The 27,517-nt window shown below is 40.6% G+C and overlaps 1 protein-coding gene and 1 long non-coding RNA gene across 5 annotated transcripts in view; one reads left to right on the top strand and one right to left on the bottom strand.

The window, feature by feature from the left end:
* The window catches only part of LOC131280488 (uncharacterized), a 59,871-nt gene that overhangs the window by 26,724 nt on the left and 5,630 nt on the right, over positions 1 to 27,517 (bottom strand). For 2 of the 3 annotated variants that reach the window (XR_009188099.2, XR_009188098.2), the window contains exon 4: positions 20,790 to 27,197. The exons of the other annotated variant lie outside the window; for it this stretch is intronic. This is a non-coding gene — a long non-coding RNA (uncharacterized lncRNA). Of the gene's footprint in view, positions 1 to 20,789; positions 27,198 to 27,517 lie in introns of those variants that run through there. 3 annotated transcript variants of the gene reach the window in all.
* C1QTNF3 (C1q and TNF related 3) overlaps positions 27,107 to 27,517 on the top strand; it is a 34,423-nt gene continuing 34,012 nt past the window's right edge. Inside the window, exon 1 of one of the 2 annotated variants that reach the window (XM_058307646.2) lies at positions 27,107 to 27,221. In XM_058307646.2, coding sequence (XP_058163629.1) covers positions 27,120 to 27,221 — 102 coding nt within the window. In that variant the 5' untranslated portion in view covers positions 27,107 to 27,119. Of the gene's footprint in view, positions 27,441 to 27,517 lie in introns of both variants that reach the window. The other variant, XM_058307644.2, reaches the window with a different exon arrangement.

The following is a 27,517-nucleotide window of genomic DNA, read 5'->3' as shown; positions in this document are numbered from 1 at the left end:
ATGAGAACACTGATATGAAATAATTAGTGTAATCAAATTTAGAGTCAGAAATTAGAATACAGGTTACCAGAGGCAGGGCTGGAGTTAGGGAATAGAGAGTTAATTCTTAACTGGTAAAGAATTTCTATTTAGTATGATGGGAAATTTTGGCAATGAATGGTGGTGATGATTGCACAATATTGTGAATATAATGAACACCACCACGTTATATACTTGAATATGGTTAAATGGGGAAATTTTAGGTTGTATATATGTTACCAGAATAAAAGTTAAAAAAAACACATTGGACTTTACAATACAGTGAACCTAATGTAAACTAATGATTATATTATTCTTATAATAATGCTATTTTATAAAATGTAACAAAGATATCATACTAATGCCACATGTTACTAATAGAGGAAACTGTGTGTGAAAGGGATAATATGGAAACTCTATTTTCTGCATGATTTCTGTAAACATCCAACTTCTCTAATTTAAAAAAAAAAGTTGTACGAAGATTAAGATCATGTCCAACTTGGGGAATATAAATCAATCTACCACAGGGTCCCTTAAGAAAGTGGAACTTGCAAATTATATCTCTGTGATCGCAATTCTTGTTGCAGGTGATATGGATGTCAATGAGTAGCACTCCCTTTCATAGAGTTAGCCTACCTTTTGCTGATTCCATGCTGACTTTTCACCCTTATTTAGCAATTACGGAACTCAGCCATGTATATTTATAGGTGGGCATCACAAGAAAGCCAATATCTGTGCTTTGCATTAAGTATATTTTAGTTTCCATTGCTACAGAAGCATTTGATTGTCATCATTGCCAGAATTCTTAATCGTGGAGACAAAGTCCACTAACTTTTAAAGAATTAAATAAGAAAATGTATAGAAACTGACAAATGTCCCACATCGATATCTTAAAAATGTGTATGTATACATTTATAATTACAAATATATTTGTGATTAGACATTTGTTAATTAATACCTGTCTACCCACTAAAGCATAAACTTCTTGCATGCTGGCTAATGGAAAATAAGAATGACTTTCTGACCAAATGAACATGTGAAAAATTTCCACCAACCAGATATGTTATATTTCCATCTCTTTACCTTGCCTTAGCTATAAATGCACAGCCTCTCTTTAAAAATCTGCCTTTTCCTTCAATCTAGATGATGCAATGCTTTGGAAATATTTTGGGTTTTGTTATTTACTTCATAAGGGACCGATGGTTGCAGCACGGTACTCAGAAAACCGTCATTGCGTCCATTTCCACTGGCTGCTCGTGGCAGATGACTGAACGTGACAGGGAAACTAGGCAGGCCCACTCTCGGGTTGGCTGACTTTAGTTTGAAGAATCCTTATCTTTAGAACTTACTGCAGTCTAAAACTCTCCTTCCCACCTGTTCCTCCTTCCCTCTATTGTTCTGAACCAGAGAGATCCTTTGCCTAACTTCCAGGGTGAAACACCTGAAGCAGCAAACTCAAACTGAAGAAGCCTGTAGCAGTAAGCAGAAATGGCTGCTGGGTATGCTCAGGCAGTGAAAGCCTGAGTCTCCTGAGCCTCCCCTGTCCCTAGGGGGCACAAGACCACCTGAGTGTTGCCAGTGTTCCCTTAGAGTACATCTTAGTAGTAAACTTCTTGTATTAACTTCCTCCCAAGAACCTAGCTGCCCCCCAGGAAAAAAGAGGCAGAAAGGCAGGATTCCTGATGTTGAAGTAATTCGTACTTAAAAGGATTGTATTATTATTAAATTAACCTTACATATCTTGTATTGGCAATATCGTTTCCACTTCCAAGTAGAATGGCAGCTCGAGATACAAATTTCATATAGGTGTGGAAAAATTATGTGTGAAGTTTTACACATCAGTTTTCTGATGTGTAAAGCTTTACATGGTAGCTTTACATGGTAGATACACAGCTTTACATGGTAGATACACAGACATACGTACGCATGTTTATTATGTAAGTTCCTTCCTCAGTTGATACTTAATATAGTGGGAACATCTTATCATGTTAATAAAGTGGTTCTCGTATTTAATGGGTTGGTACTATTCTGTTGAATAGCTGTACATCATTTACTCAAACACAACCTTTCCTTGCTGGCTGCCAGCTGGAGACCTCTCTTGCTTGTTAATTTCACTCTTCTTTAAGTCCATGCACATTCCTTGTCACATTGCTCCTTCAGTCTTCAAACCAGCAATAGTGCCTTAAATCCTTCTCTTCGAAGATCTCTGATTTCCCCTTCCACCTCCTGCCAGCTTAAGAGTTGTCTTAAGGACCATAGCCTAAAGCACATTGCAAAGTCCCTTTTCTTTTCATGCAACAGAACATCTTCACAGATTTCAGGAATTCAGCGTGGAGATCATTTCATTCTATGTGGCACTGTTTTAGTTTCCTTGGCTGCTCAAGTAAATACCATGCACTTGATTGATTTAAACAATGGGATTTTTTTTGTTATTAGTTCAAGATTTGGAGGCTAGAAAAAAGTCCAAACCAAGGCATCATTAAGGGGATGCTTTCTTCCCAAAGACTGGCATTCTGGGTTGTCTGCTGGTAATCCTTGGTCCCGGGCTGCCGTGGCGAGGCATATGGCAGCCTCTCCTGGTTTCTCCCTGCTCTTCTGGGTTGTGTTTTCTTTTTCTTTTATTTTGTTCTTCTGGGTTTTATTGACCTTTCTTCTCGTGGTTTTCTATCTGTCTGAATTTCATTCTGCTTACAATGGACTTCAGTAGTAGGATTAAGAGCCCTCCTGATTGAATTGGGCCACACCTTAAATGAAATAACTTCATCAAAAGGTCCTACTTACAATGAGTTCACACTCACAGGCATGGATTGAGTTTCAGGACATGTTTTTTGGAGTACATAGCTCCACGCTATCACAGGCACATTGGTGCTTGATAAATGTCTTGGTCTTCTGGTTATTCAGTTTCATGCTGGTTCTTACTTTAACTGTAGATAACATTGCAGTAAGTCTGTATGTTTTGGTCTATCTGGGTCATATCTTAATTGACCCAGATTCCTTCTATCCAGTGATTAACTCTTGAGGATAGAATATGGGTAATAGCTTTAATTCTCACTTTGAAAATGACACTTACTTATTCCTGTGTACCAGAATGTAGAATTGAGGGCCAAGGGAATAGTGCATCTGCAAAGAGCTTGCATTGGTTAGGACTAGCTTTGACTCCAGGTGACAGAAAATTCAGAGTAATCTTTAGAGAGGTAAAGAGACTTAAACAAGATTTAAATTTATTTCTGTAATAAAAATGAAGTTCAGAGTTATGTGCTCCAAATCTGGTTTGGTAGTTGCACAATAGTCACTGACTTAGGATCTGTGTACTTAATTGCTTCACTTTCCCCATGTTGTTGTCACGTCATGGTATAAGACATCTGCTGGTGCTCCAGCCATCACATCAACATTCCAGACAGCAGAAAGGAGAAAGGATAAAGACATCACACATAAGACTTCCTTTTATATCCTATTGGCCACAACTTAATTATAAGGCCACCGTAAGAACAAGGCAAGCTGGAAAATAAGATTTTTATTCTAGGTGGCTGGTATATCTAGGGTGTGCTCTTATTACTAAAGAAGTAGGGTAGAGAAGAGGTTGGGAGAAAACTAGCCATCTGTCATAAATCTAAATTTAAAATTATTTTCAGTTTTTCTTCTGAGTCATTCTGGTTGACATATGAAATTCTCCTACTTTATTTGATCTCCCTAACTTAAAAGTTTTGATTCCTGGTAAGCTGCATATATGCCTAAGAAGGCATGAAGGAACTGCAGTGTTCATTATTATCCAATATTCATTATGAAAATCTCTGAACAGGGAAATAAAGATTACTAATGACTGTATATAAAATTCACCCCCACCTGTTTCTTCTTACTAGCCTAATGCTAGCCTCTGTTACTGCCCAGTTCCTGACAACCTAGTCCTTCAGCCTCTCCCAGAGTTTTTGGTAATACATCAGAAGACAAATGCCATGCAAATTGATTGCAAATATTGCAATAGCTCCAGGGTTTCACAAAGCCTTGAAATTATATTAGGGAACCGCTTGAATTGCCACAAGTCTTTGACAAATGAAGACATATGATGAGTGAAGCTAGTTTGCAATTAAAGGAGGGAAAATTGTTAAGCACTTCAAAAAGAAATCGTTTGATTGTTAAAGCATTAGGAGAAGCACTTGGGGAAATTTGTGGAAATCCTCTTTTGAACTGTTTTGTTGCAAAAACATAAAGTGAAGGTTATTGTATTATGCAGTATTTTTAGAAAAATACACCAAAAGTCAAACTCCAACATTAATCATTATTTATTCATTTAAAGAATAACACAGTCACAATTATAACCTAAATTTAGTTACACCGGAGATAATGTGAACTTAACTTTCATACTACATTTTTAAGATAAAATCTTAAATCATTTAACATCATCTACTATGAAAATTTGGTCCCAGTTTTAAGTGGAATCACTTTACGTGACATTTTTTCCAGTACAATTGGCTAATGAATATTCTGAATATTTTGCTCTAAATATATGCTATTTTTTAAGGCTCAACGAGAAAATAATTAGTCACTTTCACTTTAGCTTGCAATGGAAAGTATGTGGACTAAGGGATAGAGAGAGACTATGAGGGGTGGGAGGAGATGGGAAGAGATCATCCAACCACTGCCTGTGATGGGAGAAGTCAGGGTGGAGAGAGTGACGGGGCTGGTTTGCTGTGGTTCAAGGGGACAGACTTTCACTTCTCTGGTCAGAGACTGCGCTAGGTGCAACATAGGATACAGGCAGATACCCAGGGTCTCTCTGGGAAGGGAGACACATACATGCTGAGAATTTCAACCTGATGTAGCAAGCGCAGCAATAGTTCTTGACGTAAGGTCTCTGAGAAGAGGGTTCACGTCTTGTGTCACTTTGGGGTTCCCAGTGCCTCAGTGAGTGTCTGGGGTATTGGAGGTGCTCAGGAAGGATCAGCGAATTTCTTGCATGAATGGAGACTGCAAAAAGGGACCTCTTTACCAGAATGCAGGATGTGAGGTGAAGGCAGTGAACACAGGCAGATCAATAGTTCATGGAATGGGAAGCAGTTAAGAAGGGAAGCTTAGGTTTTAGACAGAGCAGATCCCGCTGGCACTGTGGAGGATTATAGCTATCTGCAGGGCCAGGCTGGGGACATCAGAAAGGCCGCCATCAGTCACAGGAACAGAACAGGCAAGAACACATTCCTTCACTCAGCTGCTATTTATGGACATTTAAGGTATGATAGGCATTGATGGATAAAATTCTACCAGAAGCTATTTATTCTTTTGAGTTTTAAAAAAATCTCCCCGTCCTTTCCTCTTCCAAAATGTAACCACCATGGGAAAGGTACTCTCAGTCTCTGGCTTATCAGTGAACATAACGGCTCTTTCCTCTCAAATTGAGGAAGGGGCTTCATGGAGACACCGGAACTTTGTGGGACAGGGAGGGAAGAAGCAAGAGTTTTGATAACTATGAAGTTAGAGGGAACCCAGTCCTCCGCCAGACTGTTCTCACTTCAGACACCAACTGCCTGCCGGGCCAGGATTGCTAGAAGGACTCACAGAATTCCCTGAAAACGGCTATGCTCCTGCTACTGTTTATTGCGGATAAAGGATACAGATTAAAATCAGTCAAGGGAACAAGTGCCTAGGGCACAATTTATCAAATGTGGAGTCTGTTTTCCTTCTCCTGTGGAATCAGGAAGACGTTACTTTGATGGAATCTGTGTTTGACAACATGCCAACCAGGGAAGCTCACCCGAGACTCAGTGTCCAGAGTTTTTACTGGGCCTCCATCCCATAGGCAAATAAAGACATTCTTATCAGGCATGGCATCCTGGGGACCTAGAGACCACCTTGTAGTAAATGAGGGCAAAGTCAGACCTCTCTTTGGGTAAAGTTAATTCTTTACTACACTGAAATTTTCTTCTGAAGTGATAAAAGCGTCCAACAAAAGACAATGCAAATGTGAAGGAGCACATTGTTTTATCATTTTGCTCAAGGCCAGTCCCACAGGGCCAGATAGTGAGGTCATTTAAATTAGGAAGCATCTTCTTGAGAGCCGTCTGTGGGAAAGCAAGCATAAATAGTCACAATCTACACTTGAATCATGTCTTGAAACACGTATTATTTAATGGTATGGCAAACCTTCCAATCAGGCATTGAGGAAGGTGGCCACTTTCCATCATGTAATAATACCCCTCAGAGTTGCTCCTTGTTCTGGGAATGATGGAGGGACCAGAGCCCAGAGGCTGTGGTGGTTGTGGTCGATGTGGCACGTGTGGAGTTCAGGCTGGAGCCTGTCGAGACATGTTCCTGGCTCTTCTTGAGCGGTAGCTGACTACTTGGAGGGAGGGAGGCCTGCTGGCCTCTCCAGCTTCCCCTTTGCTCTCTAGAACCTAGTCCAACTTTACCTAACTTTTCATGGGACTGTAATTCTTTGTTCTTCTGTTGACCTCCTCCTCTTGACCATGTGCCCTGGGAGGCAGGGACTATGTTCTAGTCACCTTGTATTTTCAGAGTCTAGCACTATGATTCCCTTGTGAAGGAGATGGGTAGAATGGGCGTCTTGGAGGAGGCATCGTTGGGTACCTTTATGGCCATCTTGCTGAAGACTAGATCATTTATTTATGATTTCAGTCATTCAAAGTAAATTTATTGAAAACCTGCTTTGTGCTGGGTGCAGTGTTAGAAACAAAATATATAACATGGGGCTCCTGACTTAAATGAACTTGTGGATCTGATGTGGGCTATGAGTGGGAGGCTCTTTGTCTCTTCAAAGATAACCTAAGCTCTCTGACTTGTGGGTGTGATGGTAAGAGGCTGCAGTCCTGCCCTAGGTAACAATGGCAAGGACTCCAGTCCCAAGAAACAATTTAACAATGCAAGGTCTATAAACTGGAAGTATTTAGGAGAAATGCAAACCAAATATGCTAAAAGTTTATCTAGAATGTATGAAGTCCTTGCTAAAAGCTTACCTAAAATGTGGAAGATATATATGCTAATTCAAGCCTATTGAGAACTGAAACAAAGGGACCATTTGGCCTTTCCTCTCCATATAAAAGGGATTCAAAAATCTTGTTCGGGGCTTGGGATTGAACCAGAAAGCTCCCGAGTTTGGCTGGCCGTCAATAAACCATTTTTCCTTCTCAAAATCATTCCTGAGTCCTGGCCTCTCTATATGCAAATAATTGAACCTCCCCCAAATTCTACAACATTTTTGGCGACTCCGCCGGGACAGCAAACGAAGACCAGAGACGGTAGCATTTTGCTGCCCCTTCCAAATCCCTGAGGAAGCCGGGAGGACTCGGGTGAACCTCAAATCTGGGTGCCCCTGAATTAAATTTGATCCAGAAAAGATGTGGGCTCCACCAGAATCTTCCCTACAAAAATCGAGGGTAATGGAAGGTCTGAAGGGAAGGATTCTGGGAACGAAAAAGAACTCTGAACATGGAAGAAAGTAAGACTCCCCGGGTGAGCATAGTCTGGGAAGCTCTAGCTTTAATTGCTAGGAAGGGGAGGCTGATCACCTCCTGAGAGAACCCTAGTAGCCCCAGAAAATTGGGAGGAAGCCGTTCTCTCTAGGCCTAGGAAAAGGAGAAAAACCATGGAAAAGCTCTGGTGTTTTAGGTTTGTCTAACTGCATGTTAAAAGCTGGTACTGGTCTCACATCCACTGAAGGAGTGGAGGCTTAATTTTAATAGGAAGGGTTGTTTATAGGTTTGAGTCCTAACGTCCTGGAAATTGGTCTGGATTAAAAAAAAAAAAATTGGTTACAAGAAAATGGATCGGCTTTTTAGTGGAGCTTGGTCTGGGTGTAAAGTTAAACAGTGAAAAGATAATAACTGAAATAGCTGAGTGAATTTAGCCTGAAACTATTTAAGTGCAACCTTTCCCTTGTTTATGGTTACTTCAAGCCTAACCTCACTCCTTGCCTTTGCCTATGGTTATTTCATAATAGCTTCTGCCCCTACAGGCCAGAGAAGAGCTGGGACATCACTGTCTCCTGTCCTGGTATTAGTAACCCTTTCTCTCATGAATTCAAGTGTAAACTAAATAAATTGCTGCCTGATAGAATAAGGTTAAATGACCACTGGAGTTTTATTATCTCCAAAATCAAAAAGGGGGGTGGAGGGGGAGAAGTCTCCTGCCCTGACGGTCAGTGTTCCTAAGAGTGGCAATTCATGAGAGAAACCAGTCTGTCTCCCTGAGGCTTCAAATAGCCTCAGTAAATATATATAAAATTAATCTGGTTGTTTACCCAAAATTCTGCTAATTTCAAAGTAAAATATAAAGTTCTAAAACAAAATGGTGTGAAAGCATTGAGAACATTTTGGTTATTACAATCCATTAATTAAGAAAGAAAATTTTTGTGTAAAACTGCATGGTCATAGTGTAAAACTGCACAGTCATAGTGCAAATTAAGAAAAGTTTCAGGAGTCTTTGAAATGTTTTGCAGTCACACTTGTTTTGTAAAGATTAGAAGTTTAAAGTAACTGAAGTTATGTTTGTGTGTCAAACTATTTATATCTGCCTAGTTGCTCAAATTGTTGAGGTTAAATATGCAGTTATATAAGTAATATATATTTCTGGACCCCAAATTAAGCTAAACAGTATATAAAATAATGCAAATTGGGAAGCAGACTTGGCCCAGTGGTTAGGGCATCCGTCTACCACATGGGAGGTTTGCGGTTCAAACCCCAGGCCTCCCTGACCCGTGTGAAGCTGGCCCACGTGCAGTGCTGATGCATGCAAGGAGTGCCGTGCCACATAGGGGTGTCCCTGCGTAGGGGAGCCCCACGCACAAAGAGTGTGCCCCATACGGAGAGCCACCCAATGCAAAAGAAAGTTCAGCCTGCCCAGGAATGGTGCCACACACACAGAGAACTGACACAACAAATGATGCAACAAAAAGAAACACAGATTCCTGTGCCACTGACAACAACAGAAGCAGACAAAGAAGAACATGCAGCGGGGGAAGGGGAGAGAAATAAATAAAATAAATCTTTAAAAAATCAAATAAAATAATGCAAATTATAAGTAATATCAATGAGTTGTGTTTCTGTGTCTAACTCTTTGTGTCTGCCCATTTGCTCAGTGTATGTCTTCATACATCAGGATAATATCAAATTAACAAATGAAAATTCTTAAAAGAGCTCTATTCAAATTGTTAAAAATTAAATATGCAGTTATATATGTAAATATTTTTAAAGCCCAAATTAAACTAAGCAGGATGAAAAGTCATATAGAAATCTGATTATAGAAACAATTGGGAAAGGGCCTCCTCTTTGCAAGAGCTTTAAAGGCAAGACTAGGTGTGGCAGATTAAACTTATCTACTAGGCTAGGGAATTAAGAATCAGTTTGCCCAGTCATTTCCCACTTTAAACCTTTTGTCAGCCATAAAATGTAAAAAAAAACAAAGATTAGGCTAGTTTTCACATAAAAAAAATGTTGATTGGTGTAACCTGACAACCTGCTGCCTCAGTCTTCCACTCCCAGGTTGGACAGCAGTGGAGGAGACCAGCTTAGGCCAGTCTATGGGCAGTGGAAGGATGCCCAAGAAGGAGCTAAGTCGGTGCCATTTCAGCACTAAATTCTATTCCTTATTTGACAAAGGGGAACAGGTAAAAACTAAAATGGTTGGAATGTGATAGAGGAAGCAGTTAAATCACAAACTTTTGCGTGGGAAAGTTAGATCTTCTCAGATAAGCTGTAACTTCTGAAGTATCCAATCTATGGAGAAACAGAGGAAGAGCTTGCGTACTAGGCTAGGGGTATAAATTGTGTCATTTTTCTTTGTTCGGGGCACCAGCCATATCTGACTCTGCGCCCCTTCTTGCAAGACTGAGAATAAATTATTTTCTTCTTCTCCACAATCTGGTGAGCCTTATTTTCTTCCAGAAGATTTCTTTCCAACAAAATAAAGGTAATTAGTGGCTCTATTAACAAATTTCAGTAAGTAAAGAAAAGTCCATAAAAACTATGGAGAAATCTTTCCTGGATTATGATTAAACAAATTAAGTAATTGTGTAATGTGTTTTAAAACCTGGTAGTGTTGTAGAATTTGAGAGAGGTTCAATTATTTGCGTATAGAGAGGCCAGGACTCAGGAATGATTTTGAGAAGGAAAAATGGTTTATTGACGGCCAGCCAAACTCAGGAGCTTTCTGTTTCATTCCCGAGCCCCGAACAAGATTTTTGAATCCCTTTTATACAAAGAGGAAAGGCCAAATGGTCCCTTTGTTTCAGTTCTCAATAGGCTTGAATTAGCATATATATCTTCCACATCTTAGGTAAGCTTTTAGCATGGACTTCAGACATTCTAGATAAGCTTTTAGCATATTTTGTTTGCATTTCCCTAAATACTTAAAGTTTATAGACCTTGCATTGTTAAACTATTTCCTGGGATTGGAGTCCTTGCCATTGTTACCTAGGGCAGGACTGCAGCCTCTTACCTTCACACCCACAAGTCAGAGAGCTTAGGTTTATCTCTGAAGAGACAAAGAGCCTCCCACCCATAGCCCACATCAATTCCAAGAGGCCAACATCACCCTCGATACCAAATGCAGTTAAAAATAACAAAAGAAAAGTGAACTACAGGCCAATATCCCTTATGAATATAGATGCAAAAATCCTCAGCAAAATACTAGCAAACCAAATCTGATAGCACATGAAAATAATTATATACCACAATCAAGTGGGATTTATCCCAGGAATGCAAGTATGGTTCAACATATGAAAATCAATAAATATAACACCACTCTTTAACAGAACACAGGGAAACCACCACATTATCATCTCAATTAATGCATAAAAGGCATTTGACCAAATCCCACACCCTTTCTCTTAGAAAACTGGAAAGAAAGCAAAGTTCCTTAATATGGTAAAGGACATAAATGAAAAACCCACACCTAACATGACACTCAATGAAAGCTTTTCTTCTTCTAAGATCAGGAACTATACTAGGATGCCCACTGTCACTGTTGTTATTCAACATTATATTGAAAGATCTAGCTAGAGCAATTAGGCACAAAAAAAGAAATAAAAATAATCCAATGTAGAAAGGTAGTAGTGAAATTTCCCCTATTTGCAAATGACATGATTCTGTATACAGAAAATCCTGAAAACTCTACCTCAGAGTTACTGGAACTTATAAATAATTTCAGCATGTTGGCAGGGTACAAGATCAACATGCAAAACTGTAGTGTTTCTATATATTAATAATGAACAATCAAAAGAAGAAGTCAAGAAAAAAATTCCATTTATAATAGCAAGTACAAGAATCAATTATTTAGGAGTAAATTTAACCAAGAATATGAAGGACATGTACACAGAAAATGACAAAACATTGCTAAAAGAAGTCAAGGAAGACCTAAATAAATGGAAGGGACATTCCAGGTACATGGATTAGAAGAATAAATATTTTTATGTCAATTCTACCCAAAGAGATTTACAGATTCAACACAATCCCAATCAAAATTCTATCAGCCTTCTTTACAGAAATGGAAAAGCCAATCTTCAAAATTGTATGGAAGGATAAGGGACTGCAAATAGCTAAAGCCATCTTGAAAAAGAACATAGTTGGAGGACACATGTCCCAATCTTAAACTTATTTCAAAGCCACTATAATCATAATAGCATGTTACCAGCACAAGGGCAGGTACATAAACCAATGAAATCAAATTCAGAGTTCAGAAATCTACCCTCACATTTATGGCTGTTTTAGTTTGCTAAAGGCTGCCAAGGCAATATACTAGAAATGAGTTGACTTTTACAATGCAGATTTATTAGTTTAAAAACTTACCGTTTTGAGGCCAAATCAAGGCTTCATCAGAAGATGCTTTTTCTTCCTGAAGACTGGCTGTAGTGATCCTGGAATCTTCTCTCACATAGCAAGGCACGTGGAGGCATTTGCTAGAGATCTTTTTCCTCCTCTGGTTTCCACAGCTTCCTGCTTCATGCCTTTCTCCCTGCTTCTGTGTTCCATTGATTTCAGTTTCTAGCTTCTAGGCTTTTTCTCTCAGGCTCTGGGGGTTTCTCTCTTTCTCTCTGGTCGCCTATCCACATATTTATCCTCTCTCTAAAGGACTCCAGTAAGAGGATTACGATCCACCTTAGGACATACCCAACTGATAGAATCTAATCAAAGGCCCTTACCTGAAGTGATCTAATCAAAAGGTCCCACCTACCATAAGTCCATAAACAGGACTGGATTAGCTCTAAAGACATGATCTTTTCTGTGGTATATAGAGTCTCAAACTACCACAATGGCTAACTGATTTTTGACAAGGTTACAAATATCACTCAATTGGGAAAGAATAGTCTCTTTGAGACACGGTGCTGAGAAAACTGATCTCCATATGCAAAAAAATGAAAGTGGACTCCTACCTCACACCATATAAAAATCAACTCAAAATGGACCAAAGACCTAAATATAAGAATCAGAGCTATAAACTATAAACCTCCTAAAAGAAAACATATGGAAGCATCTTCAGGACTTTGTGTTAGGCAATGGTTGCCTAGAATTTACACCCAAAGTATAAGCAAAAAAAAATGAAAAAAAATTAGATAAATAGAACTTCATCAATATTATAGACATCTGGACATCAAAGACTATCATGAATGTAAAAAATAACCTCAAATAGGAGAAAATATTTGGAAACAACCTATTTGATAAGGATTTAATATCCAGAAAATCAAGAGATCCCACACTTCAACAATAAAAAGACAAATAACCCAATTAAAAATGAGAAAACAGTTGAATAGATATTTTCCAAAAAGACAAATAAATTGCCAAAAAGCACATGAATGCTCAACGTCATTAACTATTAGGGAAATACAAATCAAAATCATGATGAGGTACCATTTCACACCCACTAGAACTGCTATTTAAAAGTACATAAAATTACAAGCATTAGAGAGGATATAGAGAAATAGGAAAACTCATTGTTGGTGGGAATATAAACAGTGCAGCTCCTGTGGGAGGCAGTTTCATGATTCCTTAGAAAATTAAGTTCGGAATTATCACATGACCCAGCAATCCCACTTCTAGCTATATAGCAAAAAGAATTAAAAGTAGGACTTTAAACAGCTATTTGCACATCCATATTCAGAGTGACATTCATAATTACCAAAAGATGAAAGGAACCCAGGTGTCCATCAGCCAATGAATGAATAAATAAAATGTGGTATATACATGCAATAAAATGTTATTCAGTTGTTAAAAGGATGAAGTCCTGATATAGGTGACAACATGAATGAACCTTGAAGATATCATGTTGAATGAAATAAGTCAGACACAAAAGGACAAATATTGTATGAGGTCACTGATAGGAAATAATTTGAATATGCAAATTCATTGGTTCAGAAACTAGGATTCAGGTTACCAGGGACCAGGTTGGGGGTAAGGAATGGGGAGTTAATGCTTAATTGGTACAGAGTTTCTGTTTGGGATGATGGAATAATTTTGGTAATGGATCATGAGATGGTAGCACAACATTGTGAATTAATTAACAGCAGTGAGTTACATATTAGAATGAGGTTAAAGGGGGGAAATTTTAGGAAGTATATATGTTAGTAGAATAAAAACTAAAAAAACACACACAAATAGGACTGTCAACACAGTGAACCCTAGTGTAAATGACAAAGTACAGTTAATAGTAAAATTATAAAAATATTCTTTTATGAATTGTAATACAAATGCACCACGATAATGCAAGTCATTAATAATAAGGTTGTATATGGGAACTCTGAATTTCATGGATGATTTTTCTGAAACCTACAACTTCTGTAATAAGAAAATGAAAAAAATTAATAAGTAAATATCTGCAACTCAAAATCAGAAATAAAAACAGTGAACCAGAACTACAGTGTGAATACTGGTTATAAATATATGTTTTGGGCAAGACCATGAGTATGAACAACATATGTAAGCAGCTGTAAAGAGAAAGTAAAAGAGGACATAGAATGATGAATGTTTAAAATTGCACTTTATTGATTCTGAATTCATTCAATCAACATTTCTCCAGTCCCCAGTGTGTTGCCTATTGTGAGACCATAAAATATTCACTTGGAACTCATCCAAACCTTGCATAATTTTCTCTGGTAAACTAATCATATTTTTCCTGAACATGTGTAAAATGATACATTTCATTGTAAAATTGATGGATGTTGCTCCTCAATTGGAGAAGAGAGGGCTTTGGAATTCTGGTGACAATTACCAGGTCAGGTGATATATCCCCAGAGTAGCCTGTTATCTAGAACTTCAGCTTTTTGAATAGAGGGACCAGATTTTGAAGGGTGGATATCAGGAGATAATGAACCCTGTTTCCACAAGGCTGAGCAGCTGTTACCCAGCTGCTGTGTGTTTCAGAGCTGAAGACAGATGTATGCAGATTTCTCAGGCAATATTGAAAAATATGTGATTCTCATGGGCATAATTGCCAGACCATTACATCTATCCCTGGAGCTTCTATTTATTGGTAAAACCCACAGTTGTTTTAGAACACAGATGCTAGCCACTCAGCACCAGTAGGGGTATGGGTCATTCACAATGATTAAACTATAGCCTTATACTCCATATTGTGAATTGGAAATCCTACAGCAGGGAATGTGAGTCTGATTAGGGTGACAGTCTACACCAACACTGCCTCCACCCCCAAGCCTGAGCCCATAGACAGAACACGTGTTACAATACTCTGGTCAATTTAGAGTCAATCCTTCATGTGTCAGTACTGAGAGGTGAATTCAATGTTCCATACAGGAGCCACCTTTGGCATGGAATTCCTCTTCTTTTGCCACTGTGTTGGCTGCCTAATATCCACTTCTCTTTCAACGTGGGAAGAAATCCCCACCGTGTTCTTTCAAGTCCAACCATCTGCTACAGAAGTTGAAGTATGGAGATTTCCCCTTCTCTTTATGCTCTGGTAGTCAAGGCATAGGCACGTGGTTTAGAATCAGTCAACCAGATACTCTCAACCAGAACTTAAATTTGGAAAAAGTGACAAAGAACAAGGGTCAGTTAAGCTATAGTCGTGGTGGCTGCAGAGGTGTCCAAGGTCCAACTGCAGCAATAGTGACAATTCAGTGCAACTGTTCCCACTAAAAGATAAATGCTTAACTTCCTGTGTGGGCTCTCTATACTGTCTTTCCCACATGTTTTTCAGATTTGGGCCTCTAGGTAGCAGTCAATTCTCTGAGCATCTCATATCTTTCCAAACACATCCCTTTTCTGCCTAATATACCTTGCAATGTCTTCTGTTACTTGCATCCAAATTTCTAATTGATACACATGCTTTTTGATCTACATATGTTGGGGGCCAGAGATAATGGTATGAGTAGGAAGAGGCAGAGGAGATGATAAAAATATCATGAAGAGGGAGCAGATGCAACTCAGTGGTTGAGTGCCCATCTCCCACATATGAGGTCCCAGGTTCAATCCCCTGTACCTCCTTTAAAAATATATCATGAAGATATAAAGTTAAAAACAAGAAAAATAGGAAGATTATGAAGAAGATAGCAAATGAAAATTCTCTGACAACTTCTTCCTTAATTCAGTCAAGAAGACTCTTGATAGATTAGATCTAGAATGACTATATATTTGTGAATTATGACCTTTGGGCCTCCAATTGTTTTCATAAATTAACTTTTAATGCAATTCAGCCATGCTCATTCATTTATGAACCACCTATGGCTGCTTTTGCGGAGTTGGGTAGTTGAGACAGAGATCATATGGCCCACAAAGTCTAAAACATTTACTATCTGGCCTTTTAAAGATAAGTTTTCCAGAGCTAGTTCTTCCCTTACCCACCAGACTCCTTCTGCTTGTCACTCTGTCTCATCAGGAAATGAAGGTGGTGGGATTTGAGTTTGGATTAGAAGCTTGAGTGAGATATAGCCAAGCAAAACCACTAATTAGTCTCCCCTCGGTACCTAAGTGGAAAGCAGCATTCATGTACTAGATAAATAATATGTCATTCATTTTGATGCACAAAGATCCCTGGTCTAGAAGTCAACAGACCCATGCTTTAGTTCTGGCAGGGCCGCAAGCTAACTCTATTACCTTAGGCATGTTACTTCAACTTTCTGGGCCATTATTTCCTCAAATATAATGGGGCAGAGAATTGGTTTAAATGGGCTGCAGCTGTGCCTTGCTTGTCTTAAAATCATGGCGTGGCCTTATTGCATTAAAAAAAAAAACAGTGAACTGTCCACTGATAAAATCCTAGCTATGTGCATAAAACTGGCCAATTTTGTACCAAAGCCCATCCTAAATGGGGCCAGCCAGGGATGTCGTCATGGAACACAACTATTTGGGTTTGTGGGAAGACATACAGACAAATGAGGCAAATGGCTCTGAAAGATAAGAGGCCCATGTCATACCAGCAGACAGGAACTAATAGGACTGAGAAGGAATGTGTAGGCTCATTAGGGACCCAGTTGGGTGGGTTCCTGGTTCAGAATCCAAGAATGGCTTTCCTGCCCAGTTTAAGGCCTGGAAGAGAGAAATGTATGTATGATGCCAATCCAGACTTACTTGCTCTGTGGTTCGGGTGGAGTGTCTGGAATCAGCATTACTCATGTGGAAACATTTTGCTCTTTAATACCTCCAGAAGGTCCTGGAACAGGCTGTGGCAAACCATGAAAGCAGGCAAGACAGAGCTGCTCTATTATATGCTGAATCAAATGATTACTTTTCAAGACAGATGAAAGGTTTATATGAGTTATGCATAAGTCTGTAAAGCTTTATTCCTTTGGGAGGTTTATGTCTCAATGTTTGCATGCAAAAGAAATCTGTCCTCAAGTTTTCAAATGCATGTTTAAGATATAAAAGCAGTTAATGAAATATCTTTTAAAATTATACACTTCCCAAACTAGTTACTGAACACCAACACTCTGAAGTACTTGAAGCTGACTTACTGGAGGGAAAATTTCTCCTAGTCAGTTACAAAAAGAAAAAGTTTATTTTTATTGATCTGAAAACTTTTACTAGATTTAGGGTTTCAAATGTTATTTTCAATTGCTTTATCCCTAGTAAGACGTGTAAGAAAGTTTGTTTTGACCTGATGGCCTCTTTCTAACAGTTTCCTCCAGCTACACCCCCCCCCCTTTTTTTTTATACCCCTTTTTAGAATCTTTGAATTATAATAATGGCTAACATTTTGTATTAGTCTGCAAAAGGGGTGCTGATGCAAAATAGCAGAAATCTGCTGGTATTTATTTTGGGGTAGCGGCTTACAGTTACCAGGCCATAAGCATAAGTTACTTCTCTCACCAAAGTCTATTTCCATATGTTGGAGCAAGATGGCTGCTGATATCTGCAAGGGTTCAGACTTCCTGGGTTCCTCTAGGCTCAGGTCCTCTGGTTTCTCCACAAGGTCAGCTACAGACTATGAGGCTCTCTAGGCTTTGCCTCTCTCCACAAGGTCAGCTGTAGACTATCAGATGAACGACTCTGTCTCTCTTGCTGGGGTTTCTGCCATGTTTAAGGAGCCATTTCTATTCCTCTGTGTTCTCCTGGTTCAGGTCCTCTCTTCCTGGGGCTTGCTTCTCTTTCCTCTGTGTGCTAACGTCCTGGGGCTCCAGCTTAAGACTTTAGCGTCAAACTCCAACATCAGAAACCCTCATCTCTGTCCTTTGCCATGACACCCTCATGGTGTGGCCCAATCAAAGCCCTAATCATAAGTTAATTATGCCCAGGTTCAGACCAGTTTACAAACACAATCCAATACCTATATTTGGAATTCATAACTATGTCAAACTGCTACACATTTGATGGTTAGTGGGTGCCAAGCACTGTGCTGGAAAAAGAATACTAAAGTCTAGTCTCTTTTAATCCTTACAACAACCCTATAAGATAGGTACTATTAGCCTCATTTTACTTAAAAAAACAACAAAAAAACACCTGTGATTAAGGTAACACAGCTAGAAAGTTGAGGAACTAGCGCTCAGACTCAGGTGATTCTGAAACCTAAGTCCATATCCATCCACCCATCTATCCATTCATTGGCAGATATTTATTGGTGTCTACCATGTGCCTGGTAATAAAAATGCAATAGTGGGAAGCAGACTTGGCTCAATGGATAGAGCGTCCCCTAACACATGGGAGGTCCACAGTTCAAACCCAGGGCCTCCTTGACCCGTGTGGAGCTGGCCCACATGCAGTGCTGATGTGCGCAAGGTGTGCCCTGCCATGCAGGGGTGTCCCCCGTGTAGGGGAGCCACATGCTCAATGGGTGTACCCCATAAGGAGAGCCACCAAGCGCTAAAGAAAGTCCAGCCAGCCCAGGAGTGGCGCTGTGTACATGGAGAGCTGACGCAGCAAGATGATGCAACAAAAAGAGACACAGATTCCCGGTGCCGCTGACGAGAATAGAAACAGACACAGAAGAACACACAGTGAATGGACACAGAGTGCAGACAACTGGGGGGGGCGGGGATTAAAAAAATGCAAGTGAGAAAATGAAAAACCTTGTCACAGATCATAGAGTCTAGTGAGGAGGGCAACATTAATAAAATGATACAACAGATAAATATAAATTTTAATTTGAGAAGTACTATAAGAAAGAGATGATTAGTGCTCTGAGAACATATGAGAGAGAGCTGTTCCAGTTAAAGATGTGTACTAGGTGGGATAGGTTACAAACTACCTCTGTAAACAAATTAATCCTGAAAGCTCGGTGGTGTAACACAAAAAAGTGCATTACTAACTCATAGTGCCTATTTTACAAGGGCCAGGAGAGTGTGCTGCTCAACCCAGGACTCCGAGATTCACACGGACAGAGGCTGTGCCATCACAGCTCTACTATCTGCAACACGTGGCCTCCAAAGTCATTGTGGGAGGGCAAGAAAAGCAGGGTGGTCTCCTCGGATGTTTTTCAAGGCCACACTCAGAAGTGGCTTACCTCACCCACATCCATTAGCCAGAATCCAGTCACCTGACCTGGCTTAACTGCAAAGGAGCCTGGAAAATGTCTGGGAAGAGAACAATGAAATGGAAACCCAGGGTGTGGTTTTTGCAGTGAGATGGCATGGAAGGCTTCCCTGGGGAAAGAAGGACTGAATTGATATGTCACTGTTAACTAGTAGAGAAGTTCCTGTAGAGGGAACTGTTAGGTACACTGCTCCTTAGGAAGTATTTGGGGGCACCCAGAGGCTTTGGGTGAAGAATTTGCAGCTCTCTAAATCTCCTCAATTCCTTTATAATAGTTTTACCTAATCAGCCCATAATTAATCTATTAAATTGGTTTTTATTTTTATTCTACTACTAGAGAGTAAAAACATAAGGAAGACAGTAGGGAAGTCATCTCAAAAGTTTAAGCAATAGAAAATGTATTATCTCATAGAGCAAGATGGTCAAGCAGTTGAATGGCTAGAAGACTGGGTGATTTAGTAGCTCATGATCCCATCAATGACCACGTCCTTTCTATCTTTCTGCTGCCAACTTCAGGGTTGGCTGTAGAGTTACACTTCATATGTAAGCATGACAATATTAAGTGGAAGAAGAAACAGAAAAGGATTTCTCCTTTTTGTATAACCATTTTTAAGAGTAAGGAATCCTCATGTTGTGGAATTTAAGAGAAGTTCAATTATTTGAGTATAGAGAGGCCAGGACTCAGGAATGATTTTGAGAAGGAAAAATGGTTTATTGACGGCCGGCCGGACTCGGGAGCTTTCAGTTTGAATCCCGAGCCCGGAACAAGATTTTCAAGCGTCTTTTATACAGAGAGGAAAGGCCAAATGGTCCCTTTGTTTCAGTTCTCAATAGGCTTCAATTAGCATATATCTCTTCCACATCTTAGGTAAGCTTTTAGCATGGACTCCAGACCTTCTAGATAAGCTTTTAGCTATTTACTTTTTGCATTTCCCCTAAATACGTAAAGTTTATAGCCCTTGCATTGTTAAACATTTCCTGGGACTGGAGCCGCTTCCACTGTCCCTAAGGGCGGGACTGCAGCCTCTTACCGTTCCACACCCACAAGCCAAACAACTTAGTTATCTCTGAAGAGACAAAGAGCCTTCCACCCATAGCCCACATCATTCATACCAGTACTTTCATACCAGTATTGTCTCCAGAACTGTGAGACAATAAATAACTGCTGTTTTAAGCTGTGCAGTTTATGGTAATTGGTTATGGCAGCCCTAGGAAATTAAGATAGACCCCAAACAAACAGTGTAGGCCATAGTGATAATGCTAAGTGCTAGAAGAATAGTTTCAGAAATGTAGCATAACAGTTAGTTAACCAGTTGTAGTGTTATCTGAACAAGTCTGGCAAAATGTCATGAAAATGACTGCAATAAGAGGGTATCACATTGCTAAAGGCTTACCAATACAAAGTACCAGAAATGGTTGACTTTTATGGTGGGAATTTTATTCAAGGTAAAACTTTAGAGTTCTAAGGCTGTGAAATGTCAAATCAAGGCATCAGCAGAGATGCTTTCGCACCAAAGTCAGCTACTAGTGATCCTGGGGTCCTGCTATGTGGTGAAATAAGATGGTTGCTGATCTCTGCTGAGGTCCCTGCCTTACCCTCTGGGCTCACCATCTCCCGGAGCCCAGCTGTGCATGATGAAGCATAGTGCGTGTCTCTTTCCAGGACTCTCTCAGTCTCAGCTGCTCATCTCTCTTGAGGTCAGCTGCGGGCTATCAGGCATATGGCTCACCTCTTCAGCCTTGAGCTGCTCCATGGGCCCAGCCTCTTGGGGCTTCATGCTTCAGCTTTGGCTGCTAGTGTAGTGGAGAAATTCGGATAGGCGCGGTTTCGAAGGCCAGGACACGAGAGAATACTGAGAAGGAAGTTGGTTTATTTCGACCGGCCGGGCTCGGCGGACTCTTGTCCTAACAAAAACCGAGCCCCGAACAGCCTTTTCCAGACCCTTTTATACAGAGGATATAGGATTAGGAAGACTAACAGTGATGGTAAACAGACCTTTGGTTAGGTTCTTCAGATCTTAGTATCAGATAGGTTATTTCCTCCAGGTGAGTTACATATTCTCCACATCCAAGCCAGTTTGGATTAGCATAGCTCCACATTGTCTGGAGGCAGCCCTGAATACACATTCAGTCTCACATCCCTTCTGAACATTCAAAGACTGTAGGGCCTTTATTACTTATTTGGCCATCTTGGAGACTAGGTACTCTTGGAAATAATTTTGATTTTAATGCACAGGCTATATCACTAGCAATCCTTAAGTCCTCTCACATGGCTGAGTCAAAATGGCAGCTTCCTTTCTCTGTCTCTTCTTCTATGTCCCCGTTTATATAAGGCCCAGCTAGAGGGTGGAAACCTCATCTCTGTCACACTTCACTGACAGTCCAATTAAAGGGCCCCACACCTACAGGAACGGATTAGTTAAAAAACATAATCTTTTTCTTTTTGGGGATTCATAAAAGACTTTCAAACTGTCACAGAGGGCTTTTCAGGCAAGGGAACAATGGCTAGGAGATTGGAATACATAGGAAGTATTACTGGGCAATGGAAGGAACTGTCTGACTGGAACCAGGTAGTTATAGAAGCCTAAGGAAGGCAGAGCTTGGAGATCAAGCTCCATGATCTCCACAGGTCCATCTCAAAGTATTTATCTCATCCTCTCTGGAATATTTCAGAATGAGAAAGTTATCTTTCAGATTCCCAAGTGATACTCTTTGTGGTTATCCAAGTGCATCCATCTCTTCTGGGATATTTTTCATTTTTTACAATGATAACTCTGATAACAGAAACATCCCATTTTGAGGAATTAGCTTGGAATTTAGGATCTTGCTTTAGTCCAGAAAGTCTCTGAGGAAACAATACTTGTCTCACCTTCATCATGTGAATGCTGTTTGCCTTGTCAAATGAGCAGGAGGCAGGCATGACATAGCCCTTGTTGTGAATCCAGGTTCTTGGGTTTAGGACTGCTTCTGCTTCTTTGGGATCAGTCAAGGTCATTCAATTTCCCTTTTGAGCAAAATGGAGTTGGGCAGGCTGGTGTTGGGCAAGGTCATTATATTAGTGTACAATAGATAATTAGCAAGTAAACCCTCTGAGAAAGCCAAAAAAGCTGTGAAAACCCCTATTCCAATCCAGGTGTTTTGGGTGCAATTTCCAGGGGAAATAAGAAAGCTTATGTGTAAGTAACTGCATTGTCCTTTGCCTGAAAAAAAAATGTTAGGAAAAATGGAGATGATCTGGATAAAATTTACAAAAGGAGAGTTCAGACAAACCAATCTGGGCAATGTATCTCAAGTGTTGCTCCAGGGAGTAGGGACCCTGGTCCAGAACTTAAGTATCTGTTCCATGTGGCAGGAATATCCCTAGAGTTGAGATTGATGGATTAAGTTATCAGAGCTGTGCTGTTATCTCTCAGCTCCAAACCTACCCTTTAGAACTCTGTCCTATGGTAATAGGCCTGAGACTACAAATTACATTTCTCTTTTGTCAGCTAATAGGGGTGCTAGAAGAAGGTGGGAAGGTGAGAGAAAGGAGAAGACACTTGCTCTTTTCTTTTACTTGCTGTTTTTATCAATATCCTGGGAGCTAAGGCCCTTTACCTTGGGAACAATAGTTGGTTTCAGGTTAGCTTCTCTCTACATTCCCAGAATGAGCCTCATTTCATCCTGACTACAGTAGCAGCAATAACTTCTAAATTCTGAGAGCACCACCCTCTTCCCTTTGTTCTCCCAGCCTTAGGGGATGGTTGCTTCCTGCAGTCACTATCTCTGGTGTTTGACTCATTCCTTATATTATATTCTCTTTTGAAATACCAGGTGTGGTTTCTGCTTTCCTGTTTGGGACCTGACACAAATGCTTGATGACACCAGATATTATCATCATCCAAGGAGCTCCATATGTATACATAAAATCAAACTTTCTGATTAGAATTTGGCTGCTCATGTAGATTTGCCTACAGTGGAAATGTGTTGTTCAGCAAACATGTATAATCCATCTACTTGAGTTTTATTTTTCATTATAAATTAACACATTTGAATTTTGATTTTTATACACCGACCTCTGAAAGCCTTATTTTGGCCATGGAAGAGAGATCCATTGCTGGGACTCTGACTGTAAGTTTTCAGCTTTTGTCTAATGAAGTTCAGACCCTAAACCATGTAATTCTACCAAGATTAGGACATCCTCACTGGCCACCCAGCTTCTTGCATGCCCCTCCTAATTTTGCCCTTTAGTGGTGGCCAACACAAACCTATTATTCTGCCAACAGCAATAGCTAATATCTAGAGGTGATTCACCCTTTCTGAACACACTGTATCTTCTACCAACCAAACTTCTCTAGAAAGGATGTGGAAAAGTCTTCAGCTTTAAGAGATAGATGACCAATATAGTTAAACCACCTTGTCTCAGGGAGTATTTGTATTTTAGTAAATCTTAGAATTCACTGAGCTGAGTACAGGGAATATTTTTCAGTGGGAAGCGGTAGGGGAGAAATGGATCACACTCCTACTGCTCCTGAAAGTTATGCGAATAGATGCCTTCTTTAGCTACTCTTTAAGTTGGCGGTGATATAAAGATATGTTCAATCCAGCACAGTTCTTGACTGTCCCTTGCCAGACCATATTCAATCTCCTTTTGGCCCAGACCATGGTGGAGCATCCTGTGGGAGACCACAGGGCATCTACACAGTTCATAACAGCCCTCTTTGTAAAGCTAAACAAACATTTGCTTCTGGCTTGCAAAGCTGATTCACAGAGCTGGGATTTTACAAGTATATTCATTTGCATCTGCACCACTGCCCACAGTTGTGACTGTGCCAACATCCTTGCTAAGTCCTTGGGTCCAGGGCAAGGAAGATGGCAGTGGCGTTTCCAGTGCATTTTAGGGGCCTGATGTCCCCAGGCATCCTCTGTGAGCTTGCACAGCCAGAGACAGTTCAGCAGAATGGGGGCTCTGTCACCTCCTGGGAGTTTGCCTGAGGTAGGTTCTTTCGAGGTGCTTTCAATAGTCAACCCACAGGCAGAAAATTATGCCTGCCTCATACTCACATTTTTAAAAATTGGATACAAGGGACATCGCTGGAGCACGAATGAAATTATAACCCCAAATATGATTTAATAATAAGCTTAGGTTAAAATGAGTTTAATGGAGGAGTGGAGGGAAGGAAAAATTGACATGTACTGAGAGACTGGAAGTCTCTCCTTTAGCCCAGGTCTGCCACTTACCAACCATGACTTGAGCCATTGGCTAAATCTCTTCAGATTGCCAGCTCCTCCCCTACAAAATGATGGAGTCTGGGGCTTTATAATTTTCCTACCTGTCCTCTGACCCCAGATTTTTGTGGGTAGGCCTCCTGCCAGCTGTCGAGTTGACCACCTTTTCTCTGGCATCAGCCTATTTTCAATCTTCCTCTGCCCTACAGGAAGGCAGGAAGCATGATCTCTGTGGACAGACTCGGAGACAAACCTGACTCCTCCTTTCCAATTGTGTGACATCAGGAAAGTCACTTTACCTCTCGGAGTCTCAGTTTCCTTTCCATAAAATGGGAATAATGGTTTTGCTGAGAGAAGTCAGTGAGCTAAAGCAAAGTGCCCAACAAATTATAAATTATTTTTTCCCTTGAGTCAAGGAGAGGATGGGTCATTGTTTCTTAACACTGGCTGCATATTAGAATCACCTGGGGGAATGAAAAAAAATTTGGTCTCAAGACCCCACCAGAGATTCTGACTCAGTTGGCCTGGGATAGGATCCAGGAACCAGTATTTTTAGAAGCTCCTTGGTTTATTTTAATATGCAGACAGGATTATTAGGAAATACTAGACTAGGTAAAAGGATTAAAAACACATATGAGAAAGCTTAATGCAGTTGAAAGTCAGAAGAGACTTGAAATGTAGTTACCAAGCCAGCTGGTCCAGGCTGTGGGAGATGCCTGGTAGTGAAAGCCAAGTAGACAGCTCCTAGAAAACTTGAGTTGGATGACCTAGTTTTCAGAGCCATTTCTTGCCTTGTGGTCTCCCTGTAAGTTTCTTTTCGAGGCCTACCTAATGCCCCTGCATCTCCAGTCTCCCTGACTAGCCTTGGCTCCCTCTACAGTGCTCCACCCAGTTGTATGCCCACCAGGTCTAGATGCTATCCTTCTGCAGCCCCCAGTTCCAGGTCTGTTAGAGAAAACTCTGTTAAGAGTTAATGTTGGATAACAGTTTAATGTGCTACCCTTGTGTTTAACTTTCCTAGGCTGCTCAAAGCAAATACCATGAAATGGGTCAGGTTAAACAGTGGGAATTTATTTGCTCCTGCTTTTGAGGCCTAGAAAAGGTCCAGATCAAGGCATCATCTTCCTGAAGACCGGCTGCGATCTTTGGCTCCTGTCACTTGGCAAGACACATGGTGGTGGCTACTGGTCTCTGTCTTCTCTTCTTGGGCTCATTGATTTTAGCTTCTTGCTTCAGTGGCTTTCTCTCCCTCTATTTGACTTTCATTTTCTTATAAAGGAGTCCAATAATAGGATTAAGACCCAGACTGGTTGAGGTGGGGCTCACCTTAACTGAAATAACTTCATCAAAAGGTCCTACTGACAATGGATTCATACCTACAGGAATGGATTAGATTTAAGACCATGTTTTTCAGGGGGTACATACAACTTCAAACCACCACACCTTCCTGGAGGTATCTGCCTTTTTAACAATGCTAATTGTGGAACTCAAAAAGTCCTCCAGTGATATTTCAGACCCCCAAGGGTAGGCTTGTGGAATAGGGATGGTGGTGCCTCGTAGGTGGAAACTGCCTGCTTTGACTAGGCATGACTGCCAAGGTCCCTCCATTTGTGAAATGAGAATTTTTATTTTACAGAATAACTCACTCCACCCCTCACTCATTCCCCAAAGCCTTTTTACATATAAACACAGACTTCAGACCCAGCTGCTCCATGGAAAGTACCTTTTGATTTTTCAGGCCTCTTTGCTGAATGAGGAGGCAACTGTGAGCAACCCCTCTTCTTTCCTCTGGCTATTCAGTGTCTTTGCCATCAGGCTTGGCTCCCCCAAGCCTTGTTTTTCCTATGGCGCCACCTTTGTCCACTTAGCATCTGACACCATTAATCCTCTTTAAGTGCCCAGGGTCTCATCAGTCCTTGGCACATGTGAGACAGCCAGTGACTTTTTGTTAAGTGAGTGATTAAGTAATATTAAATGAAAGAATACGTAAATAGAAGTAATGTTTTTTATGACAAAGATAAATAAATTCTCTTAATTTGTTATCATAAGGAGGTTAGGAATGCACATTTGCTCTTTGGCTGACGTAATAAAAATATAACAACTAAGATAAAGGAAATGATAATTCTCCCAATCTTAATGTATTTGGAATAGTGTGTTCACTTGGCACTTTTCATTTCCTCAATTTTAATCATGAATATGTCAAAAGGAAGAGTAGCCGGAGACAAACAACCATCTCTTAACACATAGCAGGATGTTGCATCTCCATCTGACAGTAAGTGACCTGGTTAACTTTCAATTAACTTTGGCTTTTGGAAACTCAAAGTAAAAAGGCAATCAAGCCTAAGATGAGGAAACACTTTGGCTGAACCCAAAAATTTTGCATCTGAATTCAGCTCAGTGTTCCATGATCTCTCAACTGCCTTCTGCTGCTAGTGTCCAGAGGGGAAATTAATTCGTTTAAGGAAATCAAAGTGGGGAAGTACCAGCTACACATTCAGGCACAGCAGCGCAGGCGCTCTCTTGATTGTGCTGAATGGGTTCCGGCTCCCGGTTCAAACGGAATCTATGCAGTTAAGCACGAATTTCCTGGCAAGCCCAAGGGTAGGTTTTTCCAAAAGGCATTTTAGACCGTGAATTCCTTGTCTAATCCCGAAAGCCAACCACAGGACACACGCTCTCTGTTCCCATCTGGTCGTGACTGCTTTCTTCACACTTTAACAGAAACATGCCAAGGTGTGACATTTATGAACCCCACCAACTGGGAGCTGTGCACACAAATCTGTTTGGCCTGTGGTGTGGGAAAGTGATGAATGGGAGCTGTTCTGCCTGGGGAGGAGGGATGCTGTCACTCTGGCGTGCCTGCAGCCTTATTTATTACACACCAAAGTATAAAAACCACTCAGCTCTGGCCCTGGCATTTGCTGGAGGAGATCTCAGCTCCGCTAGCCCCGACAGTCTTCTCCAGGAGGCTCTATGGCTCTGATGAGAATCATGCTCTGGAGGCATCTCGTCTGTTGGCAACTGCTGGCTTTGTTTTTCCTCCCATTTTGCCTGTGTCAAGATGAATACATGGAGGTGAGCAGAAGAGCTAATAAAGTGGTGGCAAGAATAGTGCAAAGCCACCAACAGACCGGCCGTAGCGATTCCAAGAGGGAGAAAGTGAGAGAGCGGAGCCATCCTAAAACTGGGACTGTGGATAATAACACTTCTACAGACCTAAAACCCCTGAGACCAGATGAGCTACCGCACCCCGGGGTAGATGACCTAGTCCAGATCACCCCGTTCTGGGGCCAGGTACTCAGAATTCTCTTTTAAGGCTTACTGTGAAAGTTTAATGAGATTTTGTTGTTGTTGTTGTTGTTGTTATTTTG

This window comes from Dasypus novemcinctus, chromosome 2, assembly GCF_030445035.2.
Source record: "Dasypus novemcinctus isolate mDasNov1 chromosome 2, mDasNov1.1.hap2, whole genome shotgun sequence".
NCBI classification, from domain to species: Eukaryota; Metazoa; Chordata; class Mammalia; order Cingulata; family Dasypodidae; genus Dasypus; species Dasypus novemcinctus.
Note: the sequence above shows the minus strand (reverse complement) of the source record. Positions and strands in the feature narration are given on the sequence as shown.